At 61.8% G+C, this 15,939-nt stretch overlaps 1 protein-coding gene across 1 annotated transcript; it reads left to right on the forward strand.

The window, feature by feature from the left end:
• Positions 1-495: 495 nt before the first annotated feature.
• On the forward strand, positions 496-15,738 carry DPYSL4 (dihydropyrimidinase like 4; the record flags this gene model as incomplete). The annotated part of the gene is made up of 14 exons (XM_080694556.1): positions 496-534; positions 3,772-3,860; positions 4,378-4,562; positions 5,805-5,969; positions 6,868-6,929; positions 7,029-7,109; positions 8,504-8,572; positions 8,882-9,002; positions 10,285-10,441; positions 10,677-10,818; positions 11,944-12,114; positions 12,538-12,717; positions 14,532-14,697; positions 15,647-15,738. The coding sequence occupies 14 exons, from the start codon at positions 496-498 to the stop codon at positions 15,736-15,738; spliced, it is 1,719 nt and encodes a 572-aa protein (XP_080550682.1).
• Between the last annotated feature and the right edge of the window lie 201 nt (positions 15,739-15,939).

A 15,939-nucleotide genomic window follows, 5' to 3' on the forward strand; every position in this document is an offset into this window, starting at 1 on the left:
GCTCCAGCCTGGGACATCCCCAGTGAGCCTGCCTTTGGCCAGAGAAACCTTCTGGACAGACTCGGGCTCGGGCAGCTCCGCGGCCTGGTTGGGAGCCTGGGTTCGAACCCAGAGCTGGGGTGCTTCGGGTCACCACGGGACAGAGCGCAGGCTAGGCTTGGCAGGGAGTTGCCCGATGTCCCCCTCTCTCCTCGGGCGCAAACTCCGCACAGGTGGCACAGGCCTGCAAGCTGGGGCCGAGCGCGGATAGAGCCTGGCGCCGCGGGGTGCGCGGGACCCGGAGGTGGAGGGGGCGGGCTGGGGGCGGGGCCTGAATGCAAATGAACCTGTCGGGGGCGGGTCCTGGATGCAAATGAAGGCGGTGGGCGGGGCCGAGGGCGGGCCCGCGCCGTGCGCCCGCTCCACTCCGCGGCTGGGCCCCACGTTCCCGCCGGGCTCCGCGCGTGTCCCCGCCCGCGCTGCTCCTGCTCGGGACCGCGCCGCCAGCGGAGCAGGATGTCCTTCCAGGGCAAGAAGAGCATCCCCCGGATCACGGTGAGCGCGGCGGCCCCTGCCCAGCGCCCCGGGGCCTGCACGCGGTCCGGCTGGCCCCTCTCCGAGGCCCTCCCTCGGCCCCAGCGGAGCGGGCGCCGGCTCTCGGCTCCTGCGCGCTGGGGGAGGCCCGGGCCGGAGCGCCTGCCCCGAGCGCAGGCGGCGGCCTCCCGGAGCTGGCCCTCGGGACGGCGGGCGGCGCGGCCTTTGTTGACCGCTGGGCCCGGGCGCAGATGAAGTCCTGGCTCCAGCTCAGTGCCGCCCGCCCCCGGACGCGCCGCTGTGGCGTCGTCGGGAGCTCTTTGTCGAGACAAAGCGATTTCGCCCTGTCTCCTTGGCCTGAAGCCCCTGGAGGCCCCGACTCCTCCGCGAAGCCTGCTTCGGAGACTCCGAGGGAGGCCAGCACTCCCTGACCACCGAGGCGCTGGGCAGCCCCAGCCTTGGGAGGACAGGCCCCGCCCCACGCCCACACACAGCACCAGGTCTCAGTGTCCACCCAGCCCTGCCAGGAACAAAGCCTCCGTGGAGGCGGCCTGAGGGGGACAGAGAGGGGGCTGGGGTCCTGTGGACCGTGGGCGGAGCCCGGACCTCCCCTCCAAATCCCAGCCAGCCTTCAGCAGGAAGGCCCCGGAGCCTGGCACATCTGCTCTGAGCTGTTTGGGGTCCATTCCTTCCTAAAAAACTCAAAGAAAGACCCCCCCCCCCCCAACTAGAAGGGGCTCCTGCCTCACGACCGCCCACTGCCGGCAGGGACCAGGCCTGAGGAGGAAGTCCCACAGCCAGCGGGCACCCGGGAGTATGGGGTGGCAGGGTCCCTGGGTGGCCAGGCAGCAGTGTGAGGAGGGCTCTGTTTACCTGAACTTTCACCCATCCTGGGACCCCTGAGAAGAGTTTTCCTTCTGGGTCCCAAACCCAGGGAGGACCTGGAGGAGGGAACTCAGAATCCGGGCCTGGAACTGGGAGTGTCAACAGAGGCCCCAGACCAGTCTCTCTGGCCCAAGCCTTCCTTTTTCTGGCTGAGTTTTCCTAGGGTTTCCCAAGGATGAGTGGGCCTGTGGGGAGGCAGAGGGGGGCATGGCCAGGTGCAGCCACCTAACAGAGTGGACAGCCGTGGTAAGTCCAGGCTGGGGCTAGTGTGCAGTGAGGAAGAGCCCCGAGCAGCTGTGGGAGGCAGCAGGGAGAGGCTTGGTGGACCGGGCAGCCAGCTTCTTTCAGGAAGGACCAGATGGCATTTTTAGCTCTGTAGGCCACCTCCGCCACACCTGGCAGCCCTGGACGAGATGTTTCACGGGTATGACTGTTCCAGCCACACTTTATCTGTGGACACTGATGTGTGAATTTCATAAAATTTTTATAAACCACCAGATACTTTTTGATTTTTTTTCAACCAAAGTGAAACTTTTTTTTTTTTGTACTGGGGATTGAACCCAGGGGCATTCTACCTCTGAGTGACACCTCCAGCCCTATTTTATTTTTTGTTTTGAAACAGAGTCTCAGTAAGTTATGGAGGGCCTCCTAAGTTTCCGGGCATGGTAGAGCACACTTGTAATCCCAGTACTTGGGAGGCTGAGACAGGAGGATCTCTGGTTCTTGACCAGCCAATGTGAAACTTAAGCATTTGTGCTTCTGACTGTAAGGCAGGCGGAGGGCTGGATCTGGCGCACAGCCCGGCTTGCCGCCCCTTGCAGGGTGTGTGGTAGGGGTTTTACCTTTACTCCATGGCATCCTGGAAGTCAGGCCAGGGAGTCAGATGCAGGGATGGCGGGTAATGTAGCAAGGCTGTTCATCTGCTCAGCCTTTAGGGGTCTCCTCGCTGGGCCCTGACTCCTGGGCAAGTGGCCAGGCCTTTCTGCTGAGTGCAGACTGTTCTTCCCCTGGTCAGAGGAGGCTCGTGCAGGACAGCGGGGGGACGAGGACCGCAAAGTCTTCCGCTCTGTGCCCGCTCCTCCCTTCCTCTTGGGCTCTGTCTCTCCCCTGGGGGGGGCATGATGCTCACCCCTGGCGGCCATGTAGGATCCCCCTCCTACACCCACTTTTGGCCCAGATGCTCCTTCCAGAGCACTCGGTAGGATGCTGGAGTGGTTGGATGCTGCCGGGCATTGGACTCAGTCCCTGTGCTCGGTTGCCGAGGCTAGCCCACAAGATTGGGCCTTGCCTGCGAACCCGTCACTCACCCGCTTGGGCCCTCCCTCAGCACCAGAACCTGTGGTCGCCCTGACTTCCTCCCGCCCGCTACTCCTCTCCACCAGCAGGTCCTGCCTGCCTGACTCCCAGCCCCCATCTCTCATCACCCACCCCAACCCTGGCCTGGGGCCGCTCATCCTGGACAGCCTCAGAGACAACCCACGCGCAGCCTGCGTCCCTCGTTCAGCAGCACAGCTTGCTTTCTACCCAGCATCCCAGGCAGTCACCCCAGGATCAAGCCTGCCTTTGCCCCCAGTGCCAGCCATCGGCTCCCCACCCCTGCCCTGCACGGGGTCCTCCCCTCCCTCATGCCCTCCTCTCACAGGATTCCAGCCCTCTGTCTCTTCTGGGTCTCATATTGACTCAAGTTCTCTCCTGCCTCGGGACCTTTGCACAGGCTGCTTGGGGGCCTGGAACCTGCACCCCGTTGCACTGCCTCCATGCCAGCCCTTCAGAGAGGCCCTTCTCCGGCCCTGCGACGGCCTTGGCTGCCCTCCTTTGCCCACCGTGGGTGCTCCTTGCAGTTGCCACGGTCTGATGAGCTTGTGCATGCATTTTACTGCTTTTCCATCTGTCTCCCACTGGAATCAGCACTCCAGGAAGGGGACCATGCCCTTGGGTGCCGCTTTGCCCACACCTCCTGGCACCTGGTGGACCTGTAGCTAGGGCAGGCCAGCTCCGACAGCACAGCCTCCTGGGTGCAGGTGGAGGGGCCACGGGAGCCGCGCATGCGGTGAGCGGCTCACCGCCGAGACAGGCCTCCACTCACATGATCCCTTGAAGACACACAGAAGAGCTGCCACCGTGCTGGCTGTGCCCGGCCCCTCACCCCTGCACCCTGGGCAAAGCAGGCGCGCCTGAGCCTTGTGGGGTCGCCTCTGTGCAGCCGCCGCTGCGCACCGATCTGGGGCTGCAGTGAAGAGCCACCATCAGAGCTCATTCGTACATCTGCGGAGTGTGCTCAGACATGTGAGCCGTGATTCCAGGGAAGCCGCTGCGCTGGAGACCTGAGTAGCTTGGTCTGGATGAAAAGCAAGCTTTTGTTGTTCCCACCAGAGCGACCGCCTTCTGATCAAAGGCGGGAAGATCGTGAATGATGACCAGTCCTTTCACGCCGATCTGTACGTGGAAGATGGCGTGATCAGGTAAGTGTCTTCCATCATCGGTGCCCGTCACGGGAGTACGTCGGCGCAGCACTCGGCCTGTCCCTGAGGGCAGCATCGCGGGTGCCTGTGACTCCGCCGAGCCTGGTGGTGACCCCTCGCCTGTCACTCGGGAGGAGCGGGAAGCAGAGCAACAGCCTCCATCTTTGTTGTCATGGCTCTTAGTGGGGGCCGGGCTCACAGCAGGCGCCTAGTAGATACTCAGTGGCCACGTCCACGCACTCTTCTGTCTGTCAAGTGGCTCCAGTCACTGGTCAGTAAGATTGCAAGTCAGAACTCCAGTGGAAAGCCAGAGGGGGATACGTGTGTGCAGAATTGGGTCCTCTGCTCCCTCTTGGTCCTCTTGGGGGTCCTCTTGATCCTCTGGCCAGGCAAGTGGCCACGTGCTGCCCACCTCCTCAGAGCAGGCCCCCAGGAGCATGCCTCGCAGTGCCACGGAGCCCCTTCAGCTCCTGACCTGGCTTCAGAATGAGCAAAATCTCTGCCTGTTGCTTTTCAGACAAATTGGAGAAAACCTCATTGTCCCTGGGGGCATCAAAACCATCGATGCCCACGGCCTGATGGTCCTGCCTGGTGGAGTCGATGTCCACACGCGGCTGCTGATGCCTGTCCTGGGCATGACTCCAGCCGATGACTTCTGTCAGGGTACCAAGGCAGCCCTAGCGGGAGGCACCACCATGATCCGTGAGTGTCTGGGCCCTGCCTCTCACGGGCACACCGGGCACGTCTGTGTGTTGCGGGAGTGCTCTGTAGTGAGCTTTGCAGGCTGTCTCCTGTCTCCGTCTCAGCCCAGGAGACCCTGCAGTGCTGTGTTCTCATCCCTGCTTCTCTTTCTGGGGCATTTTGCCTTGGCCAGCTCTGCAGTGTTCTTGGGAATTTGTGGGAACAAGTGGATGTGTGCCCAGTTATTATTTCCTGGGGAACTGGTAGCTGGCCAAAGACTGGGGTTGGGAAACTCCCATGCCTTGGGAGAGGGAAGGGTTTGTGTGCCACCCTGAACCGCATGCCTCTGGAGTTTGATTTGCAGAAAACTCCTATCTGTTAAGAACAGTGAGAGATGTTAGGGGGAAAAAATACTAGTAATCCTCATTATTATCCCCTAACAACAACCAGGACCCTGCTTTCTTAGAGCTGTGTGCCAGGATGGGCTCCGTCCTGGAAGGCTGCGGCCCACAGACTCCCCTCCGGAGGCCTCCTGAGCTCAGCGGGGGAGCCCTTTTCATGAGCTCAGGCTGTGAATCCACTGGCCCACTAGCCACTCCGGTGGTGGGCTCAGGAGCCAGGATGAGAACCCCAGAGCCCAGCCTATTCCTACACTGGGACCCTTGGATGCCAGCAGCCCAGCGGTGTGGGCACGGAGGGCCCTGTGGTCTGAGGAGCCTGGCTCCTGGCCCCCACATTCCCGTGTGTGACGGCAAGGGACTGGGCTGACGGGGCGCCCTCCCTGACCTGCGCGGCAGGGAAGCACTCTCCCCCAGCTCCTGAGGGGTGGCGGGGTATCTGTGCCCAGCCCCTCCACGGCGCTGCCTGGGAGGCCCCTGGGGACTCGGGGCCATCCTGGGGCCTTGTTGATGGGGTGGCATCACAGGGGCCATCAGGCTCGTGGGGTCAGTAGGCCTGCGGGGAGCTGCAGCATGTGGGCACAGTGGACTGCAGCACCCTGGACAGCGCATCGCTGCCCGCCCAGAGCCCAGGCTTACTTCCTGGGGTGGGCGCAGCCCCTGACCACCACCGACCCCGCTGACGCTCGGAAGGGAGTTGGACTTGGGCTTTGCTCCCATTGCTCTGCTCAGAGACGGGGACCAGGGGCAGCCGCTGGCCTGGGCAGAGCAGGGAGCAGGTGCCCGCAGGGCAGCCTCTTGTGTTTTGCTTCCTTGGGATGTGAAACCCACGCTCCCCGGGAGGCTGACCGTGCTGCCCCCACAGTGGACCACGTGTTCCCCGAGGCGGGTGTGAGCCTACTGGCGGCCTATGAGCAGTGGCGAGAGCGGGCGGACAGCGCGGCCTGCTGCGACTACTCCCTGCACGTGGACATCCCCCGCTGGCACGAGAGCACCAAGGAGGAGCTGGAGGCCCTGGTCAGGGACAAGGGTGAGCGCCGTCCGGGGCTGGTGCCTCGCCTGCTGCTGTGGGCGGGAAGGCCCCTCCCCTGACCCTGACCTTGACCCTGAGCGCAGGGGTCTTGGCTTGGGTGGAACTTGGCGAGGAATTGTTGGAAGTGAGTTTTGCTCTCAAAGCCTCTAGGTCTTCCCTAACCCAAGGCACTGGCCTGTAACTGCTCCCCACCGAAGGCGCAGCAGTCAAGCTGTCCCCGGCTCCTGTTTCCCAGGAAGGAGTCCACCGGGGAGAAGGAAAGGCAGAGACACATTTCCCAGGCCACAGTGTCTGGGAAGACGCACAGAGACGGCTGAGACCTGCTTCCCTCCCCTCTGCCTGCACTGAGCAGACCCTTCTGTATACAAGGGCAGCTTTGTTCCTACAAGGAGTCCTGAAGCGGAAACATCAGGGCTTCGCAGGGAATTTGACAATAACCAAATGTAGCAGACCTCTTAGCATCGAGCTTCAAGTCTGGCGCACGGCTCCCAGCCGGGAGCGGAGCCAGGCATTGGACAGGAGACACACTGCCCGCCCCTGCAGCCCTGAAGGAGGAGGGCTTTGCAGAGGCCATCTCCTCTGCCTCCCGGGTCCGGGTCCCCAGAGTGGTGGTCCTTATGCCGAGCCCCTGCCATGACACTGTCCCTCCTACTGGAGGCAGCCTGTTAGACAGGTGCAGGGTCTCCTGATGCCAGGGCTGAGAAGCAGGCAGGGAGGGGCTGGGGCATGGCCGACTCCATCCCCATGTCCCACCTCATGGGCGTGTGTGTGAGGGGGTGCCCGCAGGAAGGACGTACTGGCCTGCACAGCTCTCGTGGGAGAAGGTCCCCAGCCTGGGCCCCTCTGGAGAGCAGGGACCCCCGGCGTTTTCCAGCCTCCTCATGTCTCTCTTCAGGCGTGAACTCCTTCCTGGTCTTCATGGCGTACAAGGACAGGTACCAGTGTACAGATGGCCAGGTAAGGGCAGGTACAGAGAGGGGAGCAGGCAGGGCTCTCGGCCGCTGCTGGAGTCGACACAGCCCCACAAACACGGGACCCGTCTGCCTCTCTTCCCAGATGTGTGAGATCTTCAGCATCATCCGGGACCTGGGAGCAGTGGCCCAGGTGCACGCGGAGAATGGGGACATCGTGGAGGAGGTGAGTGTGGGCCAGCGACTCTCAGCTGGGAGCGCTGAATTCCATAGAACCACGGGGAAGGGAGCAGGCAGTGTACTTCCATCGACAGCTTGCTAAGGCTTGTGGGTCAGGTAGCCAGCCAGCGAGAGGATTCTGGGAGGCATCTGAAACTGGAATACAAATTTTCCATGATCATTATTACACTTACTATCAAAATACTTCCAAACTAAGCCGGGCGAGGCGGCGCACGCTTGTAATCCCCGCACTTGGGAGGCTGAGACAGGAGGATCGTGCAGGTTCGAAGCCAGCCTCAAGTGGCTGGAGAGACCCTGTTTAAGAGACCCTGTTTCCAAATAAAATGTAAAATAAATCTGGGAGTGTAGCCCGAGGTAGAAGGCCCCTGGTTTCCATCCCCAGTACCACCAAAAAAACACACACACACACACACACACACACACACACACACACACACACACCAAAAAAAAAAAAAAAAAAAACCCCTTCCAAATGAAAGTGCCACTGTTGGGGCCCAAGGCTGGCTCTCCCAGCACCCTGGCCTCAGCCCTGGAGGTCGAGCCCCAGGATCAAGGCCCACTTCTGGGCGCTGAGTGCTCATTCTCCCACCCGCGAGCGCAACGTCGGGTTCCCAGCCGTGCCCTCAGACACATCCCACGGGGCCCTAGGCTATGAGGCAGGTCTGCCCTGTCTCTAGCTGAGAAACCACAGTGCAGGTGCTGCAGGGTGTGAGAGGTCCAGAGCTGGGCCGCCATCCTCTGCACCTCGTGAGGTCACTGTAGATGGTGCGTCTGCAGATGTTCCAGACACCTGAAGACTGTGGGACGGGTCAGCCTGCCTGCCTCTTAGCTGGACAGGAAGTCGGTGACACTGGGGAGGGGTTCCCGGCGTCTTTCAGGGCCTCAGGACCTGCGCACACCTCCGTGGTCCGAGGCCTGCATGGTCAGGGGCACGTGTGGGTCAAGGTGCTGCCCACTACACTGCTGAGCAGGGCGGTTAGGGGACCCACATTATCGGGGCTGCTACTCCTACCTTCTTCATTCCATAGCTGGTATCCGCGTCCTCTTCAGCCAAGAGGGTTGCTGGTGCGAGTTCCTCCAGGTTGGGCAGTGCAGGCGGAAGTCCCAGTGGTCCACCCTGGCTTTGCAGAGCAGCCCTGCTGTGCTCCCCACAGTGCTCCTCTGGGGCACCTAGCATGACCGGCAAGGTTGGGGTCTTGTGTCTCTGTCACCAAGTTTGGAGTTTGGGCCCCTTCTTCTCCAAGCCAGCCTTCTCCTCCAGGAGTTCTCTGTGGCCAGGGGGCCAGGACTCTTCTTGGAGCCAGGCTTGCGAGCTGTGGACTTCGTGTCCAGGGCTCGGCTCCCCTAGGGTCAGAGCGAGGTATCCTGTTGATCTTCTAGGAGCAGAAGCGGCTGCTGGAGCGAGGTATCACCGGCCCCGAGGGCCACGTGCTTAGCCACCCGGAGGAGGTGAGTCTGGCCAAGAGGGCCTGGCGGCCGAGCCCAGCCACTCCACCCCAGCTGGTCAGCCTGGCCCTGCCTCTTGGCCTGGGCAGGGCTGTTCCCCATCCTCCTACCTGGGAAGCCAGAATTGACAGACCCTGCCTGCTAGGCATGCACCCCAGGACCGCTGCACCCCACAGCCTCTACTGAAGTGGAGATGGTAGTACAGGCAGACCCGGCACGCGTGGCTGAGAGCTGACAAGGCCCCAGAGCCCACGCTGGCAGGGACCCCAGTGCCCTCGGTGGCTGAGTGCCCACTACCTCACCCGCCCCCAGGTAGAGGCCGAGGCTGTATTCCGAGCTGTCACCGTTGCCAAGCAAGCCAACTGCCCGCTGTACATCACCAAGGTGATGAGCAAAAGTGCGGCCGACGTGATTGCGCAGGCCAAGCGCAGGGGTGAGTTCCAGCCCTGGCCTCCCAGGCGGGCAGGGGCCTCAGTGGTGGGGGCAGGGGTGAGTCCCAGCCCTGGCCTCCAGGCGGACAGGGGCAGGGGTGAGCACTAGCCCTGGCCTCCCAGGCAGGCAGGGGCCTCAGTGGAGGGGGCAGGGTCAGCAGAGAAGGAAGCCTGTGGCCTAACCCGGCCTCTGCGGGAGGCTTCCTTCCTGGGGACACCCAGGAGTGCATTGAGGGAGACACAGGTGTCCTGAAGCCCCTGAGGGGCTGGGGCTGGACCAGAGTCCAGCCTTGTCCAAGCAGCAAGGCGCAGAATCATGCTGAGTGTGTGCGCCTGAGAGAGGCTCTCAGGAGCCCCCACGTGGCATCTGCTGTGCAGCCCAGAACTGGCCGCACCCCTGGGAGCCGGTGCTCTCTGCCCGCAGAGCGCCTGGACAGCTGGAGGGGGACACGCGATCTAGCAGGTGGGGGCCCTCGCTGTGCTGGGCCGTGTGGCCCCAGCACAGGCTGCTGGGATCCGAGACTCTGGGCAGCCCAAGCAGTCCCAGGGCTCTAGAGAGGGCCCAGGGTCAGGGGACAGGGCCAAGGTGGCGTGTACTGAGCAGTGTCTCAAGGACCCAGGGCGTGGCGCTGCTTGTCCCTGCCTCCTGCTATCCCAGGAGTCTCATGAAGAGAACTCTGTGGGGTCCCTGGAGTGGACCTATTTTCTGTATTAAAGGTAGAACAGAAACTTACCCGGTTAAGAGAAAGAACCCATGAGGGTGTGCTGAGTCTGGGGCGAGAGGCGCCTATGGGGCTGACTCGGAGCCTCGTTCCTGCCTGCCTCTAAGAAGCCACCTGCTGCAGGGCTGGCTCTCTGCTGGGTATCCCTCCACCTGAGCCTGGCATTTCACCCCTAGGGGCTGCCTTGAGTGGAGCCAGAGCCCTGGAGGGAGGCCTGGCCAGGGGCTCAGGCTGGCCAGCGCTGCAGCAGCAGGCTTGGCTGGGTGGGCAGTAGGCCTGTTTCATTTCATCTCCCGGCCTAGCTAGAGCGCCCAGCAGCCTGACCCCAGGGGTACAGAGAGGGTTCATGTCAGCCTCTGCAGACCCTGCCCCGAGGCCCCCCCCCTCAGGCTGTTGTCTGGCATCCTGGCCAGTGCCAGAGGCCACAGAAGGGAGAACACGCTGTCCCTGGCAGAAAACCAAGAGGCAGCGGGGCACGGGGCCGTCAGCCGAGGCCTGCGTGAGCTCTGGCCTGGAGTGCAGGCTATGCGTGAGTGCCGGGCACGCCTCTCGCTTGCTGCAGGGGTGGTCGTGTTTGGGGAACCCCTCACTGCCAGCCTGGGTGCCGAGGGCTCACACTACTGGAGCAAGAACTGGGCGAAGGCTGCGGCCTTCGTCACCTCGCCCCCCATCAACCCGGACCCCAGCACTGCAGACCACCTCACTGCCCTGCTGTCCAGGTGAGCGCCTCCACACCTGCTCCCCACACCCGCGCCCCTCCTGCCGGGCGGGGAGCTGCAGGTCCCAGCTGGGGCTCCCCATGCCGGAACTGGCCCACTCTTGGTCCCTCGAGGCTGTCCGCACCTCCCCTCTGTACTGAGGTCTGCTGGGACTTCTCAGGCAGCCCTGTGGCCCAGCCCAGCCAGCTCAGGAAGGTGTGGTCCCTGGGTTCCTCTGACCCTGGCTTGCTCCTAGCGGGGATCTCCAGGTGACAGGCAGCGCCCACTGCACCTTTACCACCGCCCAAAAGGCTGTTGGCAAAGACAACTTCACGCTGATCCCCGAGGGCACCAACGGTGTGGAGGAGCGCATGTCTGTGGTCTGGGAGAAGTGTGTGGTGAGTCCGGGTCTGGGACTTGCGCATGCTGGGAGGGGCTCTCGGTGGAATTCTGAGGGAGGTCCCCGGTAACCGGAGGTGCAGCCTCCGCCCTGCCGTCCAGGGCTCCTAGACACCCGCCCCAGGAGGAGACACCGGAGCTCGGGGCCTGTTCCCCTCTTGCAGAACATGATGTCTCTGGGTATAGAAACATCACCTCATGAAAATGCAGTCATGTGTTGATTAAGATGTAAAACATCAGCTGGGCATGGTGGCGCACGCTTGTAAACCCAGCATTTGGGAGGCTGAGACAGGAGGATCGCGGTTCACAGACAGCCTTAGCTACTTAGGGAGGCCGTTTGCAACTCAGTGAGACCCTGTTTCAAAATAAAGAATAAAAAAATAGGGCTGGGGTGTAGCGCAATGGTAGAATGCCCCTGGGTTCCATCCCCAGTACTGTAAAAAAAAAAAAAAAAAAAAAATATATATATATATATATATATATATATATATATATATATGTAAAAAAAATAGGGCTGGGGATGTCGCAGGAGGTAGAATAACCCTGGGTTCCATCCTCAGTAGCACACACAAGAAAAAAGTAAAACATTTTAAGCCGGGTATGGTGGCTCACGCTTATAATCCCAGTACTTGGGAGACTGAGACAGGACGATCACACAGGTTCGAACCAGCCTCAGCAACTTAATGAGACCCTGTTTCCAAATAAAGTATGAAATAGGTCTGGGAGTATAGCCCAGAGGTAGAAAAGCCCCTGGGTTCCACCCCCAGTACCACACACACACACAAAACAAAACAAAACTAAAGCTTTTAAAGGTCACATTCACACCCAGCAGGGTAGCACACCTCCCCCGTTGCTTGTCCAGCCCTCTGGCCCCACCCAAGCTCCTCCCTTGGCTGCCCCTGACTCCCCAGGGGCACTGGTATAGTTCTGCAGGGGCCATTGCTGAAACTTCACCCCTTACTCCCCAGGGGAGTCAGAATGTGCGGCCTTGCCTGGCCACAGCGCAGTGTCCAGCCTGGGACAGGTCTTGGGTGCCGAGGGCAAGGCTGTGGGGGGCCCTTCCGTGGATGCTCACGGGGGGGGGGGTGAGACCATGCCCCCCAGCTGGCCATCTTGCTTCACAGGCCTCCGGGAAAATGGATGAGAACGAGTTTGTGGCAGTGACCAGTACCAACGCTGCCAAAATCTTCAATTTCTACCCAAGGAAGGGGCGTGTGGCCGTGGGCTCTGATGCAGACCTGGTCATCTGGAACCCCAGGGCCACGAAGATCATCTCTGCCAAGACCCACAACTTGGTAAGGAAGCCTGCCTGCACTGCAGGCTGGCTGGGGCTGGCCCAGAGCTCACCCAGGAGCACCCAGGGACAGAGCCCAGGCCCTCCACATGGCTCTCAGCAGCCTCGGCTAGCCCCTGGCCACAGCTGCCCAGCACCTCTAGCCCAGCCACCATCTCACTTCTGCTCCAAAAGCCGCGTGGCCAGCTGCTACCCCGTCCTGCCGAGGAGACGCGGGGTGCCGCCATCTGCTCCCACCCCCTTTGCCTTTGAGAGCCACGTGACTTGGTTGCTCGGCAGCACCCAGGCCTTCCTTCTGAGTGTGCAGGGCCTCAGCTGCATTGTCCGGGTCTGCGCCCGCACACACTGGCCTCCGGCAGTGCCAGTTGGCCCTGGGAGGCCTCCTGGGGCTGGAGGGTGCTAGACTCATGGCCTCTCTCCCCAGAACGTGGAATACAACATTTTTGAGGGAGTTGAGTGCCGTGGAGCCCCCACAGTGGTCATAAGTCAGGGCAGAGTTGTGCTGGAGGACGGGAACCTGTTTGTCACCCCGGGGACCGGCCGCTTCATTCCACGGAAGACATTTCCAGACTTCGTCTATAAAAGGATAAAGGCCCGCAACAGGGTAAGGCCTCGCCTGCTTGTGGGGGTCCTCACGCAGTGGCGGGTGTGAGCCTCGTCCAGGACACAGGAGTCCCTGAGTGCGGGCATGCCACTGGCCACCGGGCCTTGGCCCCAGGGGTCGGGAGCAGAGGGGCCTTCCCTTGCCTGGGACTCACTGGCCATGCCCAGGAAGCCATGAGGCCCAGTAACATAGCTGCTACTGCCTTCTTAATAGCTGCACTGGATGGCTTATTACCCAACCCAGCCACAATCCCAGGGCTTGGGACCTGAGACAAGACAACTGCAGGCTTAAGACCAGCCTTAGCAACTTAGCAAGACTCAGTGACACGGTGAGACTGGGGGTATAGCTCAGAAGAGGAATCCCCCAGTACTATGAGAGAGAGGGAGAGAGACAGACAGATAGAAAGACAGACAGACACACACACACACACACACACACACACGTACACTGAGACAGGCTAAGTCAGAACCACCTCCCTAATCAAGATCCTAAACAGACCCTCCAGGTCTCTCTGCAGAGGGTGGGCAGGCTACTTGGTTCACAGGGACTAGAGCGGTTTTCGCAGTAGTCTTGAATCACCCGAAAGGTTGTGAGTGTTTCCTGGGTCTTTCTCCTCTGTGGCCATTTGCCGTGTCCACCATGCATCTGTCCCAGCCTCCGTCTTCTAGCTCTGCCCACGTGTACCACAGCACGCCACGCCCATGCGGGGCTCCTTGTGCCCACGTGTGCACACGCAGCCACCACACACGCTGGACCGTAACTCGCTTCAGGTTTTTTTTTATTTGTGGTAATGGGGGTGGAACCCAGAGGCTTTCTACCTCCGTGCTATACTCCCAGACCTTTATTATATTTTATTTGGAAACAGGGTCTCACTAAGTTACTGAGAGTCTCACTAAGTAGCTGAGGCTAGTTTCGAACCTGTGCGGTCTTCTTGTCTCAGCCTCCCAATTGCTTCAGGTTTTACAGAGGAGACGACTGAACTTGGAGCGGCTGGAGGGCCGGGGTTCCACAGGACACGGCCGGTCCCTGGCGGGGCTACTTGGTTCACAGGGACTGGTTCCCTTTAGCGTGAGGCGCTCGGCATCCCTCCTTGCCAAGACACCGCGGTGCAGCTGGCAGGGCTGTGCCGCTGCCGCCCAGGCCTGACCTGCAGCAGGCCTTCCCTGGAGGTTTCTGGCCGGGGTTAGCATCAGTGGGCTGTTTGCAGAGGAGTCAGGGTGCTGGGGGCTGTGTTCAGTCCTCTGCCCCACGCCGGCTCACTCCTGTCATGTTACCCCAGGACAGGATGTGCTCAGAGCCCCCAGGGCTGAGCTCAGGCCTGGCCATGGTGAGTCTAACCCAGGAATGAAGGGGGCCCAGAAGGAGGCTCAAGCACACCCCAGAGTCCAGCAGGGGTGCCCGGGCTCTCTATCCACCATAGGGCTACTGGGGGCCATGTTCAGGGCTGACGACCCTGAACCTCCGTCTCAGGGCCTCCTGGGGACGGGGTGAGGCTGCGCCAGGCCACAGGTTGGTTTCCAGTTCCAAATGAGGCCAATGCAGGTGGCCTTTTCTGAGCATACGCCTGCAGCTGGGGTACATGGCTGCGTTTGTGTGCACCAAGGGTGTGTGCACGAGTGTGTAGACGCACACAGGTAGGCAGGTGTAGGGAGGGCACCGTGAGGAAGATGGCTGTGTCTGAGGGTGGCCCGGCTTCTCTGTTGGAGGGAGCCTGGAAATTCTGAGCGGGGAGGATTTGGGTGCAGAGGGGGTCGCTGGGCGGATGCCACCCTCCGGCTCAGCCACTCAATCCCCTCACACCCCGTGTCTTGCAGCTGGCTGAGATCCACGGCGTGCCCCGAGGACTCTACGATGGGCCGGTCCACGAGGTGATGGTGCCTGCCAAGCCTGGGGGTGGCACTCCAGCCCGCGTTTCCTGCCCAGGCAAGATCTCAGTGCCGCCCGTGCGCAACCTGCACCAGTCGGGATTCAGCCTGTCCGGTGAGTGGAGCGGGGGCATGGGCGAGGGGCTCTGGCTCTGAATCCCCAGGTGCAGGGAGTGCTGTGGAGCTGTCAGGCCTCGGGGGCCAGGGAGAGCCGGTGCTGCCCGTTTGTCAAGCTAAAGGCCACCCACACCCTGCCGGGTCAGGGCAGTTAACAGGGAGGGTGCTCTGGGCAGCCAGTGGAGGGACCGCGGGGGAGGCATCTACTCTGGTGAGGAGTCTCATGAGAGGTGGAGTGGCGTGAGCCCCACTGGGGAAGTCCCGAGTCACACTGGGCGGAAGGGCTCTCACTCTGAGGCCACGGCCGGGCATCCCATGTTCCACGAAGGGCAAGGGGGCCCCTCGGGAGTCCAGCTCCCCAGCTGGCCAGCCTCAGTCACCGAGGAGGCATAGGCAGGTGCCCAAAGCGGTGTCCTCGGCACACAGGGACATGCCGGAATGCCTGGGAGGGCTCAGGCACCCTGGGGTGCAGACCCCAGGCGGGCCTCGGCTAGCTTCTAGCCTGCCCATAGCTGAGCTGCCTGCAGAGCCCTGGTTCTCCCGGCTGACCAGAGCCAGGCCCTCTCCCTCTCCCCCACCCTTTCCCCATCCTTTCTCACCCCGCCTTGGGGAGCCGAGGGCAGTCCCTGGTCATGTCCCTCAGATCCAGCATCGTCTTAAAGCTGAGGGCAGCTGTCTCATCACAGGGACCCATGGGAGGGCCAGGCAGGACAGGCTGGCTCCCTGGGGTTTCCAGTCCTCACATTCCTAGGGACCCCTCGAGCACTGTCCTGGGACCCCAGAGCCTCGGGGATGGGGAGCCTGCCTGGCCTCGGGGTCTCAGCTGTGTGGTCTACCAGCCATGACCTTGGGTCCCAAGGAGGTTTTACTGTCCACGCAAGTAGTCCAGGCCCATGCAGCCTGCCTGCCTCTTTGTTCTCTCCACGCCCACCCTGCCTTTTCTTCAGGGTCTCAGGCGGATGATCACATCGCCAGACGCACGGCTCAGAAGATCATGGCGCCCCCTGGTGGCCGCTCCAACATCACCTCTCTCTCCTAGACCTACAGCGCGGGTCTGTGCGGCCCCACCGGCCCGGCCTTGGATGTGGGGCCGCGCGCCTCAGTTAGCTCTTTCCTTCGTAGAAGTTACTTTGAAAGGTGCTCAGCCTTGCCTTCCCTGTCCCCATAGGCTCCCCTTCTGGGGTCCCAGGTCCTGCTAAGAGGAGCCCCTCAGGAGGGCTAGATTGGGGGAGATTCCACT

The sequence above is a fragment of the Muscardinus avellanarius genome, assembly GCF_963383645.1.
Source record: "Muscardinus avellanarius genome assembly, chromosome: 4".
Classification (NCBI taxonomy): Eukaryota; Metazoa; Chordata; class Mammalia; order Rodentia; family Gliridae; genus Muscardinus; species Muscardinus avellanarius.